Source organism: Toxotes jaculatrix, chromosome 1 (genome assembly GCF_017976425.1).
Source record: "Toxotes jaculatrix isolate fToxJac2 chromosome 1, fToxJac2.pri, whole genome shotgun sequence".
Lineage (NCBI taxonomy): Eukaryota > Metazoa > Chordata > Actinopteri > Toxotidae > Toxotes > Toxotes jaculatrix.
In genome coordinates, this window is record NC_054394.1 from 10,269,876 (window position 1) to 10,289,063 (window position 19,188).

General features: G+C 40.1%; 1 protein-coding gene across 1 annotated transcript; it reads right to left on the reverse strand.

The window, feature by feature from the left end:
• Positions 1 to 4,472: 4,472 nt before the first annotated feature.
• On the reverse strand, positions 4,473 to 18,659 carry LOC121190945 (protein mono-ADP-ribosyltransferase PARP6). The gene is made up of 21 exons (XM_041052005.1): positions 18,552 to 18,659; positions 16,676 to 16,770; positions 16,215 to 16,275; positions 15,921 to 16,011; positions 15,682 to 15,748; positions 15,316 to 15,465; positions 13,966 to 14,116; positions 13,429 to 13,560; positions 12,755 to 12,850; positions 12,557 to 12,649; positions 12,341 to 12,466; positions 11,982 to 12,047; positions 11,599 to 11,666; positions 11,060 to 11,108; positions 10,793 to 10,905; positions 9,205 to 9,277; positions 7,307 to 7,376; positions 6,309 to 6,388; positions 5,894 to 5,957; positions 5,453 to 5,537; positions 4,473 to 4,575 (listed from the first exon to the last, which is right to left on the reverse strand). The coding sequence occupies exons 1-21, from the start codon at positions 18,657 to 18,659 to the stop codon at positions 4,473 to 4,475; spliced, it is 1,941 nt and encodes a 646-aa protein (XP_040907939.1).
• Between the last annotated feature and the right edge of the window lie 529 nt (positions 18,660 to 19,188).

The window sequence follows — 19,188 nt, forward strand, 5'->3', positions numbered from 1 at the left end:
GCATGCTTCACTGCTTGTAAGGTTCAGGAATCAAGTCCATGTTTTGTTCATACTGTAGCTTATACCAAGCATTTCTTTCTCAAATGATTAGACACTGGTTCTGTTGCACTCCTGGGAATTCACCACACCTGCTCAACAAGTGCAGCCACGCTGTCATGTACCCGAATATCCCTTTTCTTTGTGGCTAAATTGTAGCTGTCTCTCTGCGCATCCACTACCAAGAGAACCTCCTGCACATTTGTCCTACTTGGCAAATAAAGGGATTTTGATTCTGATGTGTCCCCCAAACTCTGACCTCCAGTCCCTGTCTCTCTCTTAAATTCATCTATCTCTCTGCCTGGCTGGCCAGCCTGTCTTCTGATCTCGTCTACCTCTTTGTCTCTGTCCCGGGGGCCTCCACAGCGTGCAGAGTAGTCTGCAAAGTCTTAACTCAAACGAGACCCCTTCGCGCCCCGTTAAACCACCGACCTTCTCTGTCACTCCTGTCGCCCGCTGCTGCCGAGGACGGGGGCTTGAGCTGCAAGCTAAGAGACCCTGAGCTCAATAAAAGTGTGGGTGATTAAACAACTCCCTGTAATTGCTCCTTTTGTGCAGGAATCAAATGGTCACTCTTATTACGGAGGCAGGAGAGAGGGAGGCTGAGAGCAGTCACTTCCGCAGAGGGCCAGGCACCCTCGGTGACCCTCTGCCCTCCCTTCACTACTCCTTTATCTGACCTAACAACCACTCTGCAATGTGTGTGTTTACCTGCATGTGTGTGTATGTCCTAATGCCCTGTGCGTATGTGCCAGTGTGTGTATTAAATATGCAAAGAAAGCTGTTGAAACCAGGCATCTTAGAGTAACACTAGAGCTCCCCTCAGTGGTCGATGGTTGAACTACACAAGAAAAAGCCACAGTTGGATCTAAGCAACATGCAGTTGTGTGCCACCAGCCAGCTGGCTTTGGTAATGGGGGACAAAGCCAAACCAGGGGACCATGTCCAACACGAGGGCCGGGTTTCAGAGATCATAGTAACACGTGAACCATACACATCATCTGCTAGTCACACACACATATACAGAGATCAGTACAAGGGCCCAGGCACAGGCCCTGTCAAATGGGTCAGCTTACAAAAGGGAGGGGCCCAATTACCGTAGCCACAAATATACACATAAAGTGCCTTTCAAGGGTCCATGAGTGCTTCAGCTTCCCTATGATTATGCCCACTCTCCACACACCCAGCACTTGCTGTATACACATACAGGGCCTCCTGTGCCAAAACAGCCATCAGACTGGACTTTTGCTGAGGAGTAGCGATGAGATGTGTTCAGGCGGTGAAAGAGGAGAGCTTTCTGTGGTCAGAGAGACACAGAGAAGCACGAAAGAGCGAGCAATCGGCTGATGAACAACTATTAGTGATCTGCTCCCTTTGAGGTAAAAGCATACGTTGCCATATTTAAAGAAGGAGAGATTAGATTTTAGATGTAAACTTGAATCAATTTTGTGATGCAATAAACTGAAAACATGAGGATGTAGTTTTAGTGAGCCTGAACGTCCTGCAGTATATTCCAATGTATTGGCCTGTCTTGCACCACTTCCTCCAGATGTAAATCAATTACTTTTCAAAGGGAAATCTGGCAACGTACTTCTGCCAACTGCATGCAATAAACTCAACTATAACCTCCCCCCTATCATCATCATTATGCGTTTCCTTCAAATTCCCTTTTGTACAAGATGTGCTAATATGTAGCTGGACATTTTGTGTGCTTGGTGTTTCTTTGTGTACTGTGTGTCTGTGTGATGCCTTGTTTAGACTTGTTTAACCCGCCTACAATTATTATTAAGCCTAATTACTTTCTTTTTTTATTCCAGGGTAGCATTAATGTATCATATTCTCACACAAGAATCGATAAAGTGTTGTATTTTGTCATGTGTGACTGACACACTTTGTGACACGCACAAACCAAATACTTTATACTCACGCTTTTATATCAAGCACGTTTCAATCAAATGCAGAACATAATGGCTCTAAGTACTGATGGAAAATAAAGGTTGAAAAACATAATCCAACTCCACCTTATATGGCATCAACATTTTTAAATAATTCTAATGTGAGAGTTGTGCATATGGAAAAAAAAAAGTCTGGTTTGATCTTCAGACTAAACTGGAAAATCAAGCAGAGGACTCAGGTAGTCCATATTGGTGGAGTAATGGTGCCCCCTTCTGCCCACAATGCTAGCACAAAGCCTCAGCCACAAAAGACAGTTCCGCATTTAATGGTTACATTTTTTTTAAGAAAAAAAGAGAGACTGTATGTAAAACTGTGCAAAATCAGGCTTTATTCTTTTTTTTTTTCCTGCATCGTCGCCTTTCATCATCATCATAATCACCATCATTGTCGTCAACATCATCTTGGAAAACATTACTCACCAGAGACAGAGAGCGAGAGAACAGATTCTCAAAGAGACTCGTAGCTCAAACCTCTTGGCAAAAACAGGCATCTTTTTTTAGTGCAGTCCCACAACATAATGAGTCTGCTGTACATGTCCATCTCTTTCTGGGCAATACATTTCACAGTTCTCCAGTGTCCTTATTTACAGCTCATTCCCTTTCAGCACCTCAAAGTCCATTCAGTAGTCAGAATTTTCAGTTCCAGGAGACACTGAAAGCCCATATCAATACAGACGTAGTTAAGATGTTGGATATTATAGTCTTCCTGACTCCATAAATACTCTATTTTCCCCTCTTTTCCACCACTACCTGTCTACTGCAGGTCCAAGGACAGTCCATTTCTCCAGTTTAGGCAAACGTTGAATAAGTGCAATGTCTAGTATAATGTCAAGAAAATACAAACTCACACGTACATACATACGTACAGTACATGACTAACTGATAAACTTGATTAGCTATACAAGGTTACCATTCTCCAAAGGGAAACCAAAAGAGCTGCACATTAATGCACCTCTAAAACATCCAGTGTCCATTAGATAGGATGGGGAAGGATGAGAGCTCACCTGAACTGGATACTGTCAGAAGATAGTTTGGTTAAATTGTCCATGTTTTCTTTCTTTTTTTTTTTTTTTTTGTTGTTGTTTGTTATTTTTTTTCTGTACAGTGAATTTTGTAAGTTGTGAATCCAATGGGAAGTGTAGTACGTACACAAAGATTTATTCCAGAATAAAACATCCAAAGAAAAAAATGATGCCTGCTTAAACAAACTGATTTTTTAATCTTTTTTTTGTTCACCTTTTTTCACCAAAAACCAACCTTCTCAAACTTTTCATGTAAGTATAGTGGTAGATAACCATTTTTTCATATATTAACACAATAGTTATGTTTCAGTTTTTCAGACAGAGGAAACAAAAATAATTGTGGAGTCACAGCCCTAGCCTCTGCAAACCAAAACAATGAATTAAACGCATCTCAAAGCAGCAAAATGCTCCAGGGTTGGGTTGGGTGTTAATTCTCAGTGGAATCAGTAATAATACCAACCCTTTTTACATTATAGGGTATAATCTCATTAATGTTAATAGCAAAAATATCATTAAAAGAAGTTTTTAGGAAATTTTCTGGCCCTTGTTCTTATTTAACCTGTCATGTTACACTTCTGTCCAGTCAGATAAAAGTAGTGGGTTCTTTTTATTTATTGCAGGGGCTGTTTAGGGCTATGCAGTTCTGAAAGTGCATCATCAATAAGAACGGTCTTAATTCTGTAATGAAAAATCATAATCTTGTCAATGGCTGTTTGATAATCAAAGTGCCTATAGTGTATGTAAGTTCAAGCCACACCTTGCTAACTGGATTTCGGCAACTTGATCCAGTGGACAAGGACAAAATGACACAGCAAATGCTCACCCCTCAGATAACCATGTCACAGACCTTAATTCATGTCATTAGTCGAAGAAAATTAAATAAATGAATCAGAGATAATGCCTTTGCAAACACAATAAGAGAACACACTTCTATGTGCATGTAAATCCATCCAACCACAAAGGGACCTAATTATCTTTTGGAATGATTTTTTTTTTAACTAGATATTCACAAAGAGAAATGATAAATAGAGATAATTAGTCCAAAGGATCCGTAAAAGTGCAGCAAGAGAGGAGAATGCCCAGCTGGCCCAGGGTTTGAAAGTGTGTCGAGAGTCACACATAACTACCTCCTTTTTCTTTCACCAGAGTGGTACAGTTCTGCTGTAAATGTCATGAACTCAGAGAATCAGACTGACTCTGACCAGGCAAAACCTAAGCGAGGGTTAAATGAACATGTAATGTGTAGCCATTCGGAGTGAGGGAACAAAGGAGAGAGAGAGAGGGGAAAATGAGAGGACCAGAACGAAACGACACTAGAAATAATGTGCTCAAAAGCTCTCTCGGCCTTCGGTATCAGGCCCGAGGTCAGCTTGCCCAAACATTTGCTCTATTCTGTCTGCCTGCCTGTGTTTCTCCGCCAGAGAGACATATCGATCCATGCGTCACTGGTGAACCTCCATTAGCTGGAGTAGATCTGGGTCCCAATCACACGCATGATCTCCTTCTGAACCTTAGGCTCCTGGGTGTTAATGTTGGCATCTCCTACTTGGCCATCTTCATACCTGCACACATACACAGATACATAGGGTTTGTATCATTCAGTGTATTTTATAATTCTGTGAAACAAGTTATTTATTTTTCTGTTGTATTTTTCTGTACTGTTTGGTTTGGTGCAAGGGACCCAGATAAATAAAGTATATTTTTATATCATCAAATAAAAACTAGCCTTTGCACAGACAACCGAGCCTCTGTGAATTACTCTCATCACTACAGTGATTTTTCAAGAAGCATTGTTAGGTCTGCTATGATAAATGTTCTTGTTTTTATTCTAACCATATCACTCATTTCTTCAAGATGAGAAATAGAACAAAGCATACACAGAGCACAAGTGCAGAACTGAATTATATTTAGCTGTGATTTAAATTTGATTGCAGGCAATCTCAAATCTAATTTCCTACTCAGAAGACAGCAGTAGACATGATAATAGACTTTGCCATCTGGTGAATGCGCGTGTCCAAAGCTTGGATCCAGAGCCCTGACATCAGCAGCCGATGTGGATGCCATGTTTTAGCTGTTGGGCTCCACGGCTTAAAACATCATATTGAAAGTCTCTGACCTGAGAGGAACCCGGTTTAGTGGAGTGGTAGCACCACTCAACCATGAGCGCAATTTATTCACTACCAGTTGAAAATGATGATGAGTGATGAGGGGACAACAGCAGTATGTACCTTAATTCTTCATTCATTAAATCCCCTTCATCATCTGTAGTTTAGCAGGTGAAAAAAGCAACCTGAGTAATGAACTATGCATTTAAATGTGATGATGATTTTAATGTTTTCAGCCTGGTTGCTATGCCAACTCTTCTGGTAATTAGGCATTAAATCTGTGGAAATAATGACTAATCATTTCTAAGGGCTTTAAAGTGTTGGGAATACTTACACAAAAAAGAAGCGAGTACAGACATGGTCGGATACAGGACACACCCAGATGTTACCATGTTTCTGCAGATCCTTAGATGTGATAACTGTTTAAAAGAGAAAAGCATGTTTCACCAAAAGTACTTAATTATTATTATCAAGTTATTGTTACTGGTTGCAGTAGTGGTGCTGTTTTTGTTATTCCTTTGTTTTATTCTTTTTTAAATGGTTTTCAAATTTGATAAAAGAGGGACTATTTAATAAAACAATTTATTAAGTAATTAATTTAATTGGTTAAATAATTTTCAGATGTGTAATTGTTCAAATACACATAACTATATGTGTGTTTGTATGCACACACACACACACACACACACATACACATATTAGTATATCAAATACACTAATGCTATATATTCGCTTTGATCTCAGCTTCAACATTATTAATTCTGTATGTTATTACCTTCACACAGAGCGATGCAGTTCAGATTTCTACTCTGAAGAAACCTTGACTGTATTGGACGGCTCTATTGAGAAAACATACAACAGTAAGGACCAACCAAGCTGCTCCAATAAATATCATAATCTAACTGAGCTTCTAACATTGTTAGCTACAAACACTGACTCTGTACAGAGTGTAATAGTCAGACCCAGGGCATTGTGATTATAAGAAACATTTGCATAATCTCAGTATACACATTTAAAATGCATTCTGCCCTCATCTTGCAGTCAGTGTTGATTTCTCTCAAAGCTACAGATTGTCCCTTGTCTCCCATCTTCTTTGGTTGTAATGGGAATCTGGATTTACATTGCGCAAAGATCCATTACTTTATAAATGTAATAGGTATGTGAGGATGTAATATATCCTGTTCTCTCACCTGTGGTATGGTGTTCATGCGGTTGTAACGCTGCACCAGTTCATCTTTGGTGGGCATGCGGTGCTGTCCTTTCCCCATTCCTGCAAGAAGCAGAACACAGAGAGTAAACAACCCTCAGTCAGAACGACCTTACCTCGAGTCATTCAAGCTGTGAAAAACCTTCCTCAAGTGGTGATGAACTCCTTGTACAGAGAAATTATTACCCATGGTGCTAACCTTCATGTGAAGGTTATTGGTCGAAAATGCCACTGAATATTTCTACATTTAAATAAAAGAACTGCCAAATGAATTTCAACATTCAGTGTCAAAAACAAAAGCGATAGAGCAAGTACAGTTGGTGTCATTTTTATTCTTTTTATTATCAAGGAACAACTTAAATACAACATTCTTGGACCATTTATTCTGATAATTTGTGCCATCTTAAGAAAAAGAGTTGTAACTAAAGTAAAGTACTCTGTCTATCGTACAGTTAGTCCATTAACTGCCCTTGATCTGGCAAGGACAAATCTAACCAAGTGGATTTTATACCAAAAACAGTAATGTTTTTTTAGTCTTTTAGTTTAGATTTAAGTGGGAGGAGAGCCCTGCTGGCAACCTGCTGACCTGTGGCCAACATAACCAGCATTAGACTACCATTGTAGATGGCTGTACAACCCCACCCAACAAAAAGAAAACAATATAAAAAGCCAACAAAGTACCAAGTAACGCACACAAATCCACTGACAGCCCCATTTTATATAGCCACAACATAAAGTATGGAATGGTAGGTGGCACTCAAGCTCAGAGGCCCAAGGCCCAGCACCCAAAATGGACACACAACACAGTGAAGCACAACAGGATAGCATGGAAAGCTCCCACATGTGAAAATGAAGTATTCCACAATGATAATCAGGCCACGGCACACAAAGAACACACAGAGTCATATCAACCCACATGGTGGAAAAAAGGAAGAGGCGGCGCCGGTGGGGTCTGAGTGGAGAGGAATGAGCCGTTCCTACCTGAGTATCCAAAAGATATGCTGGAGATGGGGCTCAGATAGATGCCCTTTCCATATGCTGCCCCATGCAGCTTGGGTTTGAAAAGAGCAGGAAGGAAGGGTCACTGAGCAGTTGCACAGGACAACATACACACACACGGTATGTGTACTCTCAGGTACAGTGCAAACTTACATACATACTGTAGTTACATCATAGGAAAATCTGTATACGTCAGTGTTTAATATACAGTATATATATATATATATATATATATATCTGTGACAGTTTACCTGGCAAAGCCCACCAACAAAGCATACTAAATACACACACACACAAACAAACCCAAAGACGGTAGACGGCAACGAGCCAGAGAAAGAAATGATAGTTTCATTATTCAAGTGAATAATCTGCAACAACTCCTATAATCCACACAGTCACACCTCTTCACCGTGAACATATTTTCTTCGTACAACATAACGTAGTCCATCATTTCATGCTCTTGAATTTCTGTGTATAAAATGTTCAGGTATTCAAGCAATGCTGAAATCAGAAATGAGACCATGAATGCTGGTTTGAAGATGAAAGATGACACAAGGAATGACTGATGATGAGCCTTCACACAAGGATGTCCATAAGGAGGAAAGCAGCAGGACCACAGGTGTAACATGGACAAGTGTTCATAAGCCACAGTGAAGCCAGAGGAGAAACAAGAGGACGAACAAAGAGCAACTTGATGGGGAAAAAAATGGGAGGGAGATGGAGGTCAGGACGTGGCACATCTGGGAAAAATCAAAAGGAACAATAGACGAGAGGTTTTGTGTGATGGCTGGAGCTGGAGGCAGACTCAGCCCTCCTCCTCCTCCTCCTCCTCCTCCTCCTCTACTGAAACACAATGAAGGGGGTGGGGTGGGAGGGGTGTCAATGCTCAAGGTGAAACAGAGAGGAGAAAGAGGAGGCAAACAAGCATGGAGGCGAGATCAAAGATGGAGAGTTCAAAAAGTTGGAGAACAAAGAAGGCATAAATGAAACACATCAGCATGATCGAGCAATCACGGCCGACGTGAAAGTTTCATAGATCCTTGAGATTTCAGATTTAATTGTGTTTAATCTATTTTCAGGACATGCCGGGGTATCTCCAAGTGGTCATTATCAGCCATATTGTGCAAATGAGACAAGTCTGTGCTCTCTAGCACTCACGTCTTCTTTTCTTGTTTTATTATTTACTTATCCTTTACAGGCCTGGGTCACAAAGTGCAATGCCAACCTTGGCAGGACAACATAAAGTTTCAGATGGATGCAGACCTGAGTAAAACAAGTACACATTGGGAGGGAAGGTATGGGTTTTTTTTTTTTACTTCTGCCATGAAATTATCTTTATGGTACTCAGTTATACCCATCTGGTTCCAACTAGTTTTAAATGAACTCTATAATGATTTGAGGCTACAATTTGACTTCCGAATAGATAATGAGTGGCGCCAGTTACTGACCTTATATGGAAGCCTTTCTTATTCACCCACAGGAAGTATGTACTCACTACCATGGAGTTTGTCCTTTGCATCCTTCAGCTTCAGACCTAGCCTACTCAGTGCTCTAGGTGGTTAACCCCTACAGGGCACGCAGGCAGCGTCCTGACATCACAGCTGACACGACAGTCCCTTCCCTTTGTCCCACAACAGGAAGAGACATGCTGTCTGCTGCTGTCGGCTACGGAGTCAGAAAGCAGCCGACATTGCCCAGGAAAATCTCCCAGTGTGCCCTGCTTGCTAAAATGCCAATTGCAAAGCTAATGAAAGGGAAGCTGGCATCCATTAACTGCAAAAATGAATCAGCCGGACAGCAAGCCTGCTCTATCTGAGAGCAGGTTTACTGTCCGAGAAGAGATGCATCGTAAATTCCAGCCAACTGCCAGGGTTACGTACCTGCAGTTTGGTATAAGAGGCATTGACTAGTCCATTTCTCAGAACAGAGTGCCAGTTCTCTATATGGGAACCACTAGAGCAAGTGTAGAGAGAGGGAGAGATAAGAAAGAAGAGATAAAACAAAGTGCTGTGTGATGCGTGGATCTCAGTGCGCAACCACTGACGTGTAATGGCCAGATCCATGCTGTTCAAGACCACTGGAATAAAATGACACTGTAGTGCATTTTATCTTGTGACCTCTGATTCACAGATCACAGTCTTTCTACCAACCTTTTGGTAAAAATGCTATGTCTAAAATCTAATAAAATAAAATAAAGGAGAATCACTTATATCAACTGGCAACAGAAAGAAGAAATTAAGATTAGCAAATGGACATTTACTAAAATCTTATTTATTATTTGTATTTACTCTACTACAAATTGCCATGAATTGTTAGACTTGTACAAAGAATCTACAAAAATGGCTGTATTAGCTTTACAGCTTTTTACTCTTTATTATGTAAGTATTTTCTAAAACCTACTATTTGAGATTGATGAAGAGAGAGATTCAGAGAGTCAAACTCTCTTCTGCCAACCACAGAGGAACTAGTGTAATCATCTATTTATACCATGCAAGGACATTTTGGGACATTCTGTTACATTATGACAGTCCTCCGGATTTCAATCATTCAATATTTAGAAAAAAAGCATTAAGTATTAAAAGTATTAAAGAGTGAACATCAAAGGTGACAACCCATCCACTCTTGTGTTTCAGTGCAAGATGAGTTGAATTTGAATACTTCTCCCAGTGCAGGTAACTGAAATGTCTTAAAATAAAATACAACAAAGGTCACAGCAGTGTCACCAGTGCTGTTATTTTTATCTAGTTTCAAGGCTATTTGAGGTTCGTCTTCCCACAGTCTAATAAATAAACAGGGCAAAGTTTCTCTGAACTCTAATCATGTATTTGTATTTGTTTTGAGTGTTTCTATTTATATCAATACAAAATGATGGCAGAGAATGAGAAGGAGAATTATTAAATTTGTTTTATTAATCAGCGTAAAGAGGGACAGTTAACACCGCTCATGAGTGAGTTGTGCCCTGCAAGTGCCCAGATGGGCTGTGTGTATCTAAAATATTCAGCAGAGCCCCATCTGCTACAGTATAAATCTCTGTTTCACAGACGTTGCTGGCTCCATGTGCTGGCTTAGCAAGGTGGCTTCTCTGTCCAAGAGAATAGCCACTGCTCTGTGCTGTTGTTTGTTATGGTTCAATAAAAATCTGCTAGAATGGCCCATAATCCGCGATATAATGACCAGGTGTTAGACTGAGACATGTTCATGTTTGTACTGCTGTAATGCTAAATTACACATGCATTTTAGTAAATATGTTTGATTTAAGATCACTTATTTACAGGATGTGAAGTTTCACTTAATATTTGCTCTACAGCCACAAGCTTAACAATATGAGAACTACATATTAATTTGTTTTGTTTTATGAGTCTGAATGATTTTACTTTATAAGGTAAGAGTTGAAATAGCCTGACAATGTAAAGAGTATTGATTGTACGGGAACTGCAAAGGCCAATGACAGGGGCAAAGTGGACTCACTGGAAGGCGAAGGTGCTGCCGTACAGCTTCTTGGCAGTGCGAAAACGAGCCTCCTTGGCCGGGGGACTGCTGAGCAGCAGGAACTGGTGGGAGGTGTGCATGAATTTCAGTTGCTATCACAATGAGATCATGAGGGACAAGTGAGAGCAAGAGAGAGACAAACAGAGAGATGGAATAAGTGAGCATGGACCATTAAATTACACAATGCAGCAGTAAACAACTAATTTAATATAGGAGACTTGAGGGGATGTCATTCTGGTGTCCTACCCTACTGAGAGGCAGCTTGACGATATGAGACCTGTTACTGGAAATGATCCTGCAGGAAAAAAAAGATAATACAGTAAATAAAATAAAGTGCAACAAACCTGAAGGGACCTGCCATTTCCCTCCCACCTTCACATAATAACATGAAGAACCACAATAGACTTTCTCATAGCAGACATTCTGACTTGTCATGATAGAAAAAGCGCTGTCTCTAATTAATGATGGGTCTATTCACATGTCTCAGTACGCCACGACAGCCTGACAGAGAGGCAGTGTGTAAAGTAGCAGGACACTGAAACTGAAGCAGCTAAATGAAATTCAGCCATTATTAATTTTATCATTTACCCCACTGCTTTTCCTTCTATGACATATTAAAATGCTATTGGAATAAACTCATTAGTGTTATAGTGTTGTACATTATCATTTAATATGTTAAGTTAGATATTCTATCTATTAATGTGTAGTACTGTGTATTATTTTCTGAAACAAAGTCAAAGTCTGTTAACATGCATCCATTTTTAGGACGCATTCTGTCGACTCACCACTGTAACAGGGGATGGGCCAAAGGGTCCAGTTTGTCCATCTGCTTCTTGATCTCCAGATATGAGCCCTGAAAAATCCACAAAAAGAATGTGCTGTTTTCAGATGTTTTTTTAATCACATTTCTGTTTTTTCAGTGGGGAAACAAGCGGAAGAGTAACACAGGCAAGATAGACTAATCAGCAGTAACTGTCACTTTCATAGGCAAAGCCCCCACCCATGCAGCTCACCACCACAGTGGAAAGACCTAAATAAAGGACTGTAGGGCCTATGATGGACTTAATAATGAGGATCACATATAAAGTGAAAACCTAAAAAAATTCTATGTACACATTATACATCATGTGGATGATTCCCCTCTGTCCCTCCCATCTCCACCTTGTACCTGGGTCATTTCCCGGATGGACATGACGCTATCCAGTGCTTTCTGCAGTCTCTCATAATTCTTCTTCTGTGTTCATTGGTTGAGCCAAGCATCCATTGTATGCAATGAGAGGGGGAACAACATACAGATATCTAAAATCACTTGTAGAGGCTAAAGGTGGCTAAAATACTGTTACCTATCTATATTATTGGCAAAAACTATAGAATTTTACTGTTACGTAATCTTATGCATTCAACTTGTGAGCAGCAGTGGTTTTAATAACATAAGTGTTGTGTTTTACAAATGGATGTTTCATCTTGGAAGGAGATTAATGTATTGGTATAGTTAGTAATGGCGACTCCAGCAGTGAGGATCCTGACCTTTGGGTTGAATGCCAGAGTCTTGGGGTCATTGGGGTCAACTACTGATGGGTAGGGCTCAAAGATGATGCTCTTACGGGGAGACTCGAGAGCAGCTCGACACATAGCCACAAGTAGGTCAACCACCTGGGAAGATAGGGATTTAACATATAAACATTTTATGCCTTTGTGCCTGATCTGAGTTATATCATACAATATCTGTTGTGGTGCTGTCACCTCTGCTCCGGTGGCCACTTCCTCTGCAGCTCCGGACATCACACCCAGAGTGTAAAAGGAGAACACACACAGCTCCCTGGTACACACAGCGGGCTACATAAACACACAAAGAACAAAGACAAATAATCCACCCACACATGTAATGACACACACTCTCTTTTTAACAGGATCACTGCTTCTCTTTCTCCTATGTGTTACCTTCAGCATGGATCCATTCTGAAAGACGTGCTGTTCGTCACAGACCACGCAGTACTCGTTGAGCGTGGGGATCCTCTGCTCTGAGTACTTCATTATCTGTTAGGAGAAAAGCACAGTGGTTTTCCCAGTTATCACTCCCACCTCCAGCACAGTCATAAAGACTAGTTTGGCAGAAGAATTGTCACAAATTACAATTTTAGCACTGCGGTTATGAATGGCTTAACTGGCTACAAGGTCCTTGCACAACAATGCAGTGTGCACCCCTCCCTTTGTCACTTCTAGCTACCAGCAGATACACAATTCCAAATACAATAGGGACCTCACATCCATAGATATTGTAAGGTAGACCTTTATTGTTGGTTAAACACATACCTTAACCAAACATTAATAAAGTCTCGTAGAGATATTTACAAATCACTCACAAGATACTGTTTACTGTTCTTATGTATTGTATTGTATTGTATTGTATTGTATTGTATTGTATTGTATTGTATTGTACTGTATTTAATTGCTGTATAAATGCTCAATGAACAGACCTTCTCCTCATGCAAATCCCAATGAAAAAGTACTTGGTTTTAAATTTCCATCATGTGTTTACACTTTAGAGAGGACTCTCAAAGGACATGGTGTATAAGTGCTTCTTTAAATGAACTATTATCTCCTTATGGTCTAACCTGCACTAAGAAGCCATACTCCAAGGTAGGGATGTTCTTGCAGTGGCCGCCCGCCTGGGATGAGAAAAACAATTCAATCAGCTGCCTCGTGGTAATCTGCGCTGGGGCCCTGGCCGCTGGGACAGCCACAGTCTGATGAGTCAAGTGAAGACAAAGCATTATGGGAAACGGCACAGCAGCCATGTAATGGTAGGGGTTGGGAAAGGCTCAAGTGGGAACAGTGCAGGTGGCGGGTAACTGAGAAGAGGGTCAGAGTGGATCACAGTGGATTTAAACAGAAAACAATATACAGAGCCTTAAAAACAACATTCCTCTTGCCCCACATAGTGGATAATTTTAAACACATTATTATTGAATCATTAGTTGTATAATCAGATATTTTACAAATGAGTGCAAGTAGTGCAGTGTTTATAGTTTCAGTGTTGTGACAACAACCCTGTGACCGCAGCATGACATGGGGTTGAGGCACAGTAAAGGCAAAGAAATTAAACTAAAAGGTATCTGACAAGTTGCTGCTCTGTCCTGACTGGCACTGACCTGGCTGTTTGGGGGATAGCTAAACAGCTCCCCTTTAGGATTCTTCATGGTACATGAGATAGAGCGGTTCATCAGGCGGGTCACTCTCAGCTCGGGGACGCTCAGCTTCCCTTTTAAAACTGTGTCTTGGATCAGAGGAAAACTTGGAGACCTGGTAAAGAGCAAGAAAAAAATATATATGCATCACTTTATAATCCATTTTTCCAAGATAAGGGAAGTTATAACATTTTTTTTCTCTATATCTTTGCAAAAAGTTAGACAGTGGAGGGTTTGGTTTCAAAGTGGAAAGGGCTTGGCTTTAATAGCTGAATCAAAATTTAATCTTATTATTGTAATTTGCTATGAAAGAAATCTTAATTATGAGTGACAGCATTTGCAACATCTCCTCAGCTGTAAGTTTGTTTGGTGAGACTGTGTTAACATGGTCTATACGTAATTATAGTGACATGTTAAAGAAATATACTCTCTACTCTAGTCACTCACTCTACACCTACTGTTTTACACCAGCTCAGACAAGTGAAATCCATTTAGACAGCAGCTCAAGTCACTAACTGTTAAAATACAAGAACCAGTGTTCACTTCCACCATGTCTCTCAGGACATTATCCATGTACCCTCTTAACATGAGACTCTTGTCAAGTCCTGAGGATGTCAAGACAGCCTAGTAGTTAGTGAAGCTGACCTCCATCGAGTGGGCCGAGATTCAGTCCCTGTGCATCCATAACTGTCAAAGCATCCTGAAGTAAGACAGAGGCCGAGAAGAGTGCCTCTCCCTTGGGGAAATTGGTTGAGTGTGTGAGATTTTGAATTTAAGTCAGTCTGCACTGTGCTGTGTCAGAGCTACCTTCCCCTTGCTCGTCACCCTTGCTACAGCTCACCTTTCACAGACAGACCATCATAAAGTGTTTTCATCACTACCTTCACAGCTCGCAGTTTGTTGACCAGACAGATAACATTTCACCCTCATCCCTCAGAAATGTCCAGGCTTGGAAAAATTGCCTGTTTGCAAGCAAGTGAATAAAATCTCTTTACATGGCATCTTTCTAGATCGGACATCACAAAGTGATGACAAAGAAAGTAGAGACACAAAATAAAATAAAATATCTGCATTAGTGTTGGCCTGAATGGCCTGTATTAGATATTGTCCAAAAAAAATATTCATATCTTGCATCCCTGTTACTGTATTATATCGTATATAAGAAACGTACATTTGCTTTTTGAAAATGAAGTCATACATTTCTTCTATTTTAGTGTGTTAGCTAGGAGTCTGAAATGCTGCGCATTGTTAATACTAAAGGAATAAAGGGATGGATGCCTTGAAAGAGATACAGAATGAGAGAGAGAGACGTACTTGGGTATAGGGGAGAAGATGCTGAGCCCGGCACGGAACTTCTTGATGGTTCCTCCGGCTTTGAACCAGCTGTGCCTCTTCTCCTGCTGGGCCTTGAGGAACTCATTACTGAGGTGCTTCCACTGCTGTGAGGTGAATGTGCTCAGGATCCTGCCATGTTACAAAACAGTCATGTGAGTGAACCTGGCAGACAGCGAATTACTCTTTAAATGAGCACCTGTTAAGACTACAGTTAAATGTTTATACCTTATGTATTTATTTTGTAAGTCCACTGGTAATTTTAAACTAAAAAATAAATAATCTGTGATTTTTATTTCTGATGCTGCACATTTGATTTTGCAAAATGTTAAAGATCACATAACTCACTTTTTGAGCTGCAGGCCCAGGCTGAAGCCTTCTTTATTGGAGGGCTGGAACACTTCTACTGATGGCTCTGAGTAAAGATGACTAACATTATTACACAGTGCACAGATTCACACGTACGCTTTCTTTCGCTCTCCCTCTTGTGTAGCACTTATTGTACTCACCTCCCACGCTCAGTGAGTAGCACAAATACCTAAAGTCCCTCCCAGAAAACCAACATCCACACTGACATCTTTACTCACCAGGTCCATCGAGGTACTGAGAAAGAGAAAAGCGCAGTCTCAGAATAATGGGCTCAGTTCTGATAACTTTCCAAGCTGTCGCAACTTCCTCCTGAGTCAGACACACACACACATACACACATACACAAATATACAGAGTTAGCACCCTAATTAAGGCCATTTCTCATTGCATAAATAAATGATGAGCACACGATGCATTATAAATGATGTGTTACTTTGCAAAATGTCAACGTTAGAATAGTAATGGGCAAAGATGGAGGAGGTGTAGGCACAGAAAAAAAAATGCTGACTCACATCTAAGAAACCGATGTTAATGTGAAGATCAATGTCGACGTCATCAATGGTTCCATACTCCCTGTTCAGCGAGACAACAACAGATCCAGTTCATTTATCATAAGTAATGGGATGCTTTACACTCTAACCCTTTCTACTGATTATCCCTTCAGGGAGAAAAATAAGATTTTTTTTTCCTCTTTTGCCAGACGGTGCCTAGTTAAAATTAGTATATAATCTCTTTGAATCATGCCTTTGTAAACTGTGCAGCTAATTAAGAATAGCCAGAAGACTGAATCTCACCACCACTTGGTTATTCTGTTTGTTTCACAATTTTTCAAAATAGTCCACATACAGTATATATATATGTGTGTGTGCGTGTGTGTGTGTGTGTGTGTGTGTGTGTGTGTGTGTGTGTGTGTGTGTGTGTGCGTGCGTCTCTGTGTGTGTGTCTGTGTGTCTGTTGTCTATCTGTGCCGTACCTAACAGAGACAGCACTGTCAGTGTAGATGTCTTTCACTGCCTCAATGTCTGCATCCAGTTGAGGGTGACGGTACAGGTCAGCAGCACAGCTCCCCTGTAACAAGCAATACATCAGCACTGGTCACAATTAAAGCACAGGATTCTCCACAGATTCAAAATATATATTTAAAAAATTAAAGCAATTTCTATTTTTTTTTTTTCAGATCAGCAGGGCTACTTAGCCCTTCCTTGAATCCTCATTCCCCCAGCAACTCCACAATTACTCACTAAGGTAAGTACCCCTGATATGGAATCATTGCTGGTGGAAAACAGCTGCCTGGCTGTATCTATATGTTCTGTTGTCTGTCTGTAGGCCAGTAAAACACTAATAAACCATACTGGGAGTCTAGTTCTCATGCAGTTACACAGTTTACAGTGTGGTGAAAAGGAAGAAATAAAGAAACTTTAGGAGATCTGTGTATATTGACTACAGGCAAGGAGGGTCTTTTTAAATGGTATAATTTGCCCTAATCTAATTATATTTTTTTTAATGATTGTTTTACATTCTGTGGTTACCTCAGCACACTCCGTATCCTCTGTAAAGAACATTTTCAGGTATGAATAACAACAATGAACCTAAGTCTGTTGCACGTGTTCCTGGTGTCTAGACCTAAACTCAGACTCTTGCCTCCTCAGCTCTGACTGTGTAGAGCAGATCCCGCATTTTCATCCTTATCTACACTGCACTGCTTTCATGTTCTCTGACTGCACAGAAATGAGCTTTAAGTCCCAGACTGGATTTACATTTCAATCACAAGACTTGGAAGATAACGGTAAGAAAGGATGACTAACAGATTAAGATCTTATATGGAAGTGAAGCATTGAACTTTACGAGATGAGATGATACATTAAATGGAAGCCTTGGAAATTGATTTGACAGTGTTGCTTGTGATTGATACTTAAGGTGACACAGGGTGATAGCAGAGAAAAAGAAGTGATACCTGATTTGAGAGAAAATGCTACATATTCTTCCAGAACCTGATTTGTATTTTAGTGTTAAATGTCATATGTGCTATTGCCATTTGGCAAAAATGCATATTTGAGACCAAGCCCAGAACCTTGACACATGCCGTACATTTTAACAGAATATCTTGCTTCACATAAATTTAAATATTTGCCTTGCTTGCAGAGAGGCATTAGGATTTAAATATCAGTCAGCTGGCCTGTCTGTTCAGCACTACCAGAGCAAGACCCTGCCTAATTGCCATGACATTTGGCCTAGATATCCATAGTCCCCAAAAGATTGATTCTAAATCATTTTGGTAGCCCTTGACTTATTGTTTGATGCTACCATCAGTTCAAACTTCTATTAAATAAAGAGGTTATTTGTGGTTGTTAGAAGATGAATAATGTTGGTAACCTTTCATTTACTGACACCATTAGTTAAAATATCAGCCTGTACAAAAGAAAATCTCATGCAGTCTCATAATCTAATTGGCAGACTGCCACAAGTTTTGATAAACACTTGATTTTAATGACCCTGGGGCATTTCCTTTTGCACCACCCTCAGGTATTTATATAAATAAAATTTTTAAATAAATTTTATATCCTGACATCTACTGAAGCTCTTTTTTTGTCAACATATTACAATAGTAGAACCCGCCAGCAAATCACGTTCTATCAGAAGCTCTTTCACAATTGGTCAAAAACTAAAATCATCTCATTTGTAAAAAAACAAACAAACAAAAAAAAAAACAACCAAACAAAACTGTTGAATAACTAGTTTGAGGTTGGTGCAATGCTTTTTTAAATTATGGTATTGCTCAAAACATAATTTCAACACCCAACATCAGATTCAACATAGAGCTTTAGGAAGGGTAACAGCCCCTTCCGTACCTGAATGCCATACAGGAACTGTTCCGACTCATTCTCTCCGTCCGACTCCTCGTCTGTCCAACACTGGCCTTTGATGTCCTGTGGGCCCACACATTGTGAAAAGGCCATTATAGTGCAGCGGAAAGGAAAATGCAACCTCTTTCTATCATCCTTTCATCTCACATCCTTTCTCACATCTCCATATTTAGCCTCCCGTTCAAGGGCTTCAAAACACTGCTTTATATAGCATCTCAAAAGGCAATACGAAGAGGCGTGATTTATTTCCAAAAGACAGGATATTCACTAAATTCAACCTTATTCAAGTGACAATTAAAAGGAATGAGTTATTCAAATTATATTTTGGAAAAATAAAAATAACCATGTCTCCTGTCATTTCCAGCAAAGCCTGAAGCCTGGTGTCCCTGTTGCATAAACCCACAGTACTTATCTTATTTAATATATTTAAGCTAATACAATATTCACATGTCTATGGAAAGTCTGCCCTTCTGTTAGTAGCCACAGCAATGTAATTTTGTTTGATTTACCACTTTCTAAATCTTACAAAACAATAAACGGATGACTCAGCTTAATCATATGCAGGGATTACACCAATAGAATCCTATCTGTCTTACCATTGGGTCTGCTGTTCATAGGGCTC